The 8,163-nt window shown below is 38.3% G+C and overlaps 1 protein-coding gene across 1 annotated transcript; it reads left to right on the top strand.

Annotated features, from left to right (window-relative positions):
• Positions 1 to 1,340: 1,340 nt before the first annotated feature.
• On the top strand, positions 1,341 to 5,292 carry LOC135462356 (achaete-scute homolog 3-like). The gene is made up of 2 exons (XM_064739650.1): positions 1,341 to 1,345; positions 4,686 to 5,292. The coding sequence occupies exons 1-2, from the start codon at positions 1,341 to 1,343 to the stop codon at positions 5,290 to 5,292; spliced, it is 612 nt and encodes a 203-aa protein (XP_064595720.1).
• Positions 5,293 to 8,163: the final 2,871 nt, after the last annotated feature.

Raw genomic sequence — 8,163 nt, 5'->3', positions numbered from 1 at the left:
TCCTGTATCTCCGTATTGTGAATTATAGCTTGTCAAAATTCAAGGACTTCATATATTTACAAGTTGATGACACAAAGTCGTTTTGAAGCGGAGACAATGCAAAAGGGAATAATTACTAAAAAATGGCAGAGTTTAGCAAAGTTTCTGCTCAAAATCTGTCAAATATATTAGCAGACTAGATCGAGATCACAGAAGACGGCAGTCCACTTACAGAATCTCTCTGCCAAATGCTAATCTTTACAGGGCGACGTTGGGATGGCATAAACGACACATGCGAAGAACAAAGCCCTGTCTAGGAGAAGAAGACTAATGATTAATGGTTATTGAATGTGGCAAATAAAGCAGCCAGATACCAAATGGGGATTATACTATAATAATGTTTTCCCTTCAAGAGCAAACACTCTCCGCGACACGGGAAGATGCGTGCGCGGGGATTTTTTGCTACTTAGTGAAGACTTGTGCACGTGTCGCTTAATGACCCGAGATGTGCTTCTCTAATCAATTAGACCGATCAAATATCTGTTTCTGTAAACTTTGTGTTGATCGTACAGTTCCATCTTAATCACCGACTTATCCCTTAACGCCGTCCCAGTTCATTGGCGGAAGGATCAAGTCGTGGGGTTGCATCCTGTCCGGAAGCCTGCCAGCGTATCGGAAGCATGCCCAGAGATAACCAACAGAGGTGTCCCGTCGTTATACACAGTCAGCTTGGAAATAGGCGTGACACATTACATGACACAACACTGAACATTTGTATCCACTTGACCTATTTGCCACAACACTGTTTATCATTGGTACCGTACGTGGGAAGGTCTTCCAGGAACCTGCGGATGGTCGTGGGTTTCCTGCGGGCTGTGCCCGGTTTCCTCCCACCATAATGCTGGCCGCCGTCATATAAGTGAAATATTCTTGAGTACGGCGTAAAACACCAATCAAATAAATAAATAAATAAATAAATATCATTGGTCAACTGCATGTTCTTGATTGACAGTTCGGAAAGGTTTGTAGGATAAACATGCTCAGTTTATGCATGACCTGAATTTTTTCCCCAGAAGTAGAAAATGAACATATGTTGAACTCAAAATACTTTGAAAAAGGATCAAAAACTCGAAGTCTTTTACGTGTAAATATGTAAAGCCTGTACCCAATGACAAAAGAACTTCGTACTGGCCTAGTTGTGCAGGTTTCCATTCTCTTGTAGTGCATGTCTCACGTATAGCACCGAGCAGGTAAAATTGATCAGTGGAACCCAATCTTGTCAGAATTCCTTTTGAAGTTTCAACCTCATTTGGCGTCTCCAAGGTATCGTTCACCCTGAACGTAAGTGTGACGTAAGTGTCATGACGTAAGTGTCATCTTATAACGTTTATACAAATACCAAATACCTAATAACCTTCATCGTTAATTAGATTAGATCTGGCAAACAATTATTCCCATTTGAAGACACTCGATAGTAGAAGTATTTTAAAGCATTATATTAAAGCTACGGCAAACCTTAATTACTTAATGTTTCCTTGTTTCAATTCCTTTCATTCTTTGGCACAAATCGAAAAGCTTATCCAAAACTGCATTAAGCCTTGTTTCAATACAGCTTATCATTCATACTTGTTACATTTGTTTCAATACAGCTTATCATACATACATGTTACATTGTTTGGAGATGACATCTTTAAACCCGTGCATAATCCAAGAAACGTTAGACAGAACGCATGAAAACAAATATCATTTACAGAGGATATACACAAGCGGAGGCTGAATGTGAAACAAAAGTACAATTTATATTGTTAGTTCTAGTCTTTAATGGATGGATTAATTTTTTTTATTATAAAAAAGAGCCAATCTGTTTTTATTTATTTGCAAGTTTTGTAGCGCCGCACTCAAGAATACTTCATTTATACGACAACGATTGAAGTTATTGGAGAACATCTGAGTACACGAGGAAACCACCGACCTCCGCCCTGCGGGAATAATCTCCTAACTTAAGGCTGCAAAAGAACTACAGCTTTCGGTGAGTGAGTGAGAGATGGCCCTTGATAGTATCCTTATATTATCTTTACCGAACCGAACTTGAAATACCGCAACGATTTAATCAACCAAATTATAGTTGTTTATCTCTTATCAATAAGAATTCAGAAACTTGTAATTGAAACTGATTTCAAATTTGCATAAACACACTATATATCTGCCATACAGTTTCAATTTTAGATTGAAATAATTAATTGATCTGATGACGATAAAATAACTGAGCTATATTCTTATACAATTTTAACTTAGAATACTGTAATTTGATTCGAATTAATTTTTGCGGGGTAAATATTCATGCGCTGGGAAACTGCATCTATCAAACCATATTAATGTGTGTTCTGCGCAATGTATAGTTCACAGTCCTGTGCATAATTAAACACTCGTTCATTTCTCCATCAGAAAAAAGTACGAAAAGCATTTTTAAAAATGAAAATTTCCAAAGAAAATAATACAAACACTTCGGTTAGAGCAAATTACAGTGGTAAGCCACATTATATACGAACAAACCAAACCTCGGTGCACAAAAACTTTGCCCAAAAGCCGCAAGTTGACAATAGAACCGCTGAACAATACGTCTGGCAGTGTGATTAACATAAACGATGTATTGATCTCGGAGGGAGGAGGGGAATTGCGGGAAGGGAGGGAGAGATTGGCGCTCTGTGACTGGACGAACCAGCGCTGCAGCGCTGGAACTGCATGCGGCATGAGGACCGGTCAGCGTGAACACATCATCTGACAAGGTGACATCACGCCAACCTGGACACTATAAATATCGGACTTGGCTAGAGGTCCGCAGAATTGGAAAATACATAGTCCGTCAAAGGGATAGGGATGACCACGTATAGTGAGTCAAACTTGTCAGTATTTTGAATACCGTTGCAACTTTGGCGAAGGCTTTGCTCGAGTTGTTGTTTTTTTTTTTGGACTTTCGAAACAGTTTAACGGGTTTTTTTTTAAATGAAAGGCATATTCTTGCCGATTGAGAAGGAAGATTGTGAAGAGAAAAAAGGTACTGGAGGTAAGCCGCAATATTCTATTTTACCATGATTTCTTTCAGGTAGATTTGAGACGAATTGTCGATTTTTGTTTTTATTTAAATTTTTTTTATTCATTTATTTATTTATTTTTTAAAATTTGGATAGATGAATTCTTACATTCAAAGGTTTACACAAAAGACAAACATTAAAATTCACATATATGATCAATAATTAAAATAAATGTAAACCAAATAGACCCTGAGTTTCCCTTGTTTCACATATAATGTTTCCAAAGGACAATTTTATTTTTAACACATCATAAAACACAATTTATGACAAAGAAGAAGGGTTTTTAAAAAATGTACTAATTTACGTGAAGAGCTGTTTTGAAACCCAAAGAAAAAGATACATAAAAGGGCAAGCACTCTTTAAATTACCCGTTTGTCATTCATGGGCAATAGGAATGTTATGATATAGGCCTATACATCCTTCATTCGCATTAGAATATTTCATACTTATAGCAAGATCATATACATCTAGTAAAATTTGGACATCAGCTTCGGCGTTTCAGTGGCGACTAACGAATGAGTGACTGAATCCAAGTCGTCCTGTTTCATTATGACTTGGGTAAAGCAGTTTGCCCGGCTTATTACAAATTGGGAAACTCGCGACATCTATTATTTAGCGCTCTGCATCACCCACTTTCTTCCATTTTGAAATGTTAATGCAGCGTGTAAGAGAAATAGTCATTAACACCATAAATAAATAAACAAATAAATAAATAAATATACGCATACATATATTCTGTCAGTTTCTTATGTTACATTTTGGTTCAGAGTTCAGAGAAGTCGTACTTTAGAAATAACTTGATATAACTTGTAGAACGCATATTATCCCTGATCCCTTAAGTGAGGGATAAATTGTCTTCGATACGGCTGCAATATTGCCGAAGTGGTATTAAGTCGTTGTCAAACATTCATTCAATTATCCTCGGATTTATTCCAAGAGACACAGCATAAACACGGCGTTATATAGCTTTGGATACTATTTTATAGGCCCACCTGAAAATACAGTCAAAAAATTAATCTGTTAATTTTAACAGAAAATCTGTTGTCTGACTGATGCTAGAATGTATTCAGCTATTCCTTCAGATTGTTTTCTTAAATATAACACACACATTCTATTAATTCAACATAAACATTCTAACAGGATACTATGTCGAATATGACAGAATATTATGTTATATTAACAGAATACATTCTAGCATCACTTAGACAACAGACTTTCTGGTAAAATTAACAAATTAATTTTTCAGTGTATATATATAGTAGCACAGACTAATGGGATGTACTGTATTGTAACATGAAGGATATAACCGTTGGTAACGTTTGAGTGGTTAAGATAGAGATTGTTTATTGTTTATTGATAGACAGATTGTTTACTGAAGAGCATATGAAAACTATGTAAATGTAAACCATGGTCTTGAATCTGACAATTCTACGGATGGGCCGTTGGTTTCCTCCTGGCTCTGCTCGGTTTCCTCCCATGCACCATTATGCTGTCCGCGGTCGTTTATATAAATGAAATATTCTTGAGTATGGCGTAAAACACCTATCAAATGAATAAATAAAATTTAATTCCATTCAATAGTTTAAACTCTGTGCTATATTTATTCTTTTTCAGGCAAAGCGCTGAAGAAGGGTTTGGAGCTCACACCATGAATCGGGCTGAACTGTTTTGTACGGACGCTCGCACTGACAGCCCAATGCGGTTGTCATTCCCGTCCTGTGAGGAGCTGGGTATTCCCATGCACAGCGAAGACTTTCCCGGAAGATTAGCACGACCATCTGGATTCCACCTTCAACACATGAAAACGCCGCCTAAAACAGATCCATTTTCCCCATTCAGTATGATACCGCTTCCGTCTCCGTTCGTCCTAGACCCGACTGTGGAACCGACGTTCATACGGAAACGGAACGAGCGTGAGCGGGAGCGAGTGCGCTGCGTGAACGACGGATACTCGCGTTTGAAAGAACATATCCCATTGGACAATAAAGACAAGCGCGTGAGCAAAGTGGAAATCCTACGAACGGCCATTTCGTACATTAAACACCTACAGACGTTACTGGAAGACGACAACGTGGATGTTCAGGATGAAAACGATAACACGAAATCAGAACATCAACAGAAAGGACTGAAACGAGCAATGCCATTTTCTGATGAAAGTGACGGAGAAGAATCGGAAATGTCAACGTCTCGCGAAACTTCTGGAAAGTGCTTTCGACGTTAGCGCATACTAGTAGATAAAAAAGGACACACTTTTATAGACACGGATATGAACGTGAACGAATTATGGGCATGTCATATCACGCAGCATATCAACTGGACCTATAAAAGACTAAATGTTATTCATGCATATTTGTAAATATATATGCCTAACAGACAGGACAGTTATACTTGTACATGCGTATATGTAACCTCGTAAAGACCCGTTAAATGTAAATACACACCTAGTATTAACACAGGCAATGCATTTCATATAAATTTCATATTTATATTTCATGTAAATACAAAATGGTCTCTCCCTGAAGATGATATTATAAGCTATTAAAACCATATATGTATATACAATGTATATTTAGAGAAAAACAGGATGTTTCTATATTCACCGAGCGAAAGTTTGTTGTGTGTTCAGTTTGGTTCGGTTTAAAGATGAGTTTATGAGTTTGTGTTATAAGGCCTGTGCATTAAATGAATGAATGACCCTGGTTTGAAACAGCATTGGCAGTATTTGAGTTATGGTTTTCCACGTGAGTTTGAAAACATCCAAAATACAAATTTATTGCAGATGTGACCAAAGTTGCAAATGTTATCCAAGGAAATCTTATCCCCATGCACTGTTCGCCAACCAACGTTGATTGTGCATCCTTTTAACTATTGTTAAATATATCAAGGTATAGTATAATATAGACACACTAAATCGTACGGTATGGGCCAGTGAAGTTGTACGTTGCTTTCTCTTTCACGTTCAGAGGTGGAAAACACAGCGTTCCACGTTGCTTTCAACAATTTTAGGATTTAATTGTGAACGAACGCAAATAGTGTAATGTATACTGTTTTCAGCAAACTTTCAGAGTTAGGCATGAGGGTTAGCATACAAAAGTTTGAATGGTCGTACCTTGTCGTGTACTTGCTAAACATTATATACAGACAGCCGCCCTACATCAGAACGTATAAGTAACACCATGTGTAGTGTTTCAGTGAACAGGCCAAGTATATGTTGCTGGTTATATGCTAAATAAATACAACATACACTGACAGTATATAGCTTTAGCTAATGACCTGAGAATGATCTGTTACAATAGGTAACGTGATGCAGTCTTTTTCAACTTTATAGCTTTAAGTCAGGCAGCTGGTTTCTACCGTATATGTATATATATAAATGCTAGAATTTGTGCTCGCTTGATTATTATTTCGTATTCACGTGGCTGGAACAGTTACTATGTTGGAAATGATGATTGTGGAGACAATATAGGAGAAATAGGCTTTCCAGTTCTCAGTTTAGCTCATTTATGTATATAGGCTGCACGCTATACTATGAGCCCTTTGTCACGTATCGGCCTCACCTGTTTGAGCGAAGTGACCTTGTGCTGCTGTTCTGGTGGACCAAGTCCCAGGATCACGAAGCGATCTTAGATTTAAGTCCAAATTTCAATCATTAAACTTGGTATGTTCCTTTCCGTTTTTAGCTGAAATTTGTTTTACGGAATTTACGTTGTTAAGCAATATTTTGATCTTGGTAGGTAAGAAATAACAATTTTAAAGTGATGAGCAATTTTGACTCAATCCTATGATTGCTTCGTGATCCCGAGACAAGAACATGTCTGGTGACGATTTTTCATACGTTTTAGGGGGTAGAACCCATGAACCTATTCAGATGGAATAGGGCCTGTTCTTATTTTATCAGTGTAGAAAAAGAGATTTCAACGATAACAGAACAAAACTATAGGGCGTACATTTCGTTGTATAAGTTTTCTTTTCTTTGGGATTCGACAAATCAAGTGCAGGATCCCGCAATTCGAAGTTAAGCTTATTAAGCAAATGACGTGACTCTTCACGGGAGCGCCATATATGAGGAAACAATATGGCGATGTAAGATGTTAGGGTCGATTCTATATTTAAGGATGAGGTTAGGACCACCAAATAAATTAATCTAGCCGTTAGTCACAAGCAGCATCGTATGACAAACGCGTAAAAATGCCCCCCCCCCCCCCCCCCCAAAAAAAAATCAGGTAAGCATTGGCGAGTCCAGTAGCTTAAACGTGTTCCATGTACGCAGGTCGCGTGTCTTCTCGCTTTTTCAGGCTATTGGTTTCCCTATTACATTTCGCTTAGCATGGCGAGAAAGCGCGCCACAAGACCAACCGCCGCTCAGATCGTTCTCCGTACCCCAAACGCTGGCAGGTAGGTGGGTACATGAGTATCGGATTTACCTGTATCTACTCTCTTGTCACCGACGGCGTTCACTGGTGTCGTCTGCCCGTCATTCAATCCTTGAGCATGCGCGAAAAGTTCGTGCTGGACGCACTGATAAGAGAGAGATAGTTATGTGTGTCTCACTTACTTTTTTGTACCAGGCTTAACTGATGTGGGCACGTCGATGGTTCTGTTTATGTTGATACCTGTCCAGAGCCACTATAATGGAACCGCAATCAAAACAAATCATCATCACCAGTCCTGTACGTACACTGAACATTCATATTGAAGTAAAGTAGAACGCACTAATCAATAGGTAAAAATTAAAGCATATGAAACATGTCCAAACTCATTCAGTTATTTGAATTTCCCATTCGTGCAATGGCGGTCATCGTTACGAATGAAGGAAACTGGAAAGCCGTAAGTAAACCACCTACCTATGGCAAGTTACTGACGAACATCCCTGAGTGTGACGTACATATATGCACACCATATTGGTCACTGGAAGACAAGTGGCCTCCGAGCGCGTGACGTCATTTAACGTCAATGAGAGCGAACACATACGACATGAAATGCTGTACTGATTCGAAGTGTTTTACACATTGTTTTCGCATATTCTTTCGAGCTAACGTATTATACGAGTCGTCCTCAAAGTAACAATCTGTTACTATTACCAGTTACTTCC

This window comes from Liolophura sinensis, chromosome 1, assembly GCF_032854445.1.
Source record: "Liolophura sinensis isolate JHLJ2023 chromosome 1, CUHK_Ljap_v2, whole genome shotgun sequence".
Taxonomy (NCBI): Eukaryota; Metazoa; Mollusca; class Polyplacophora; order Chitonida; family Chitonidae; genus Liolophura; species Liolophura sinensis.
The sequence above is the reverse complement of the archived record's forward strand: the minus strand, read 5'-3'. Positions and strand labels throughout refer to the sequence as shown.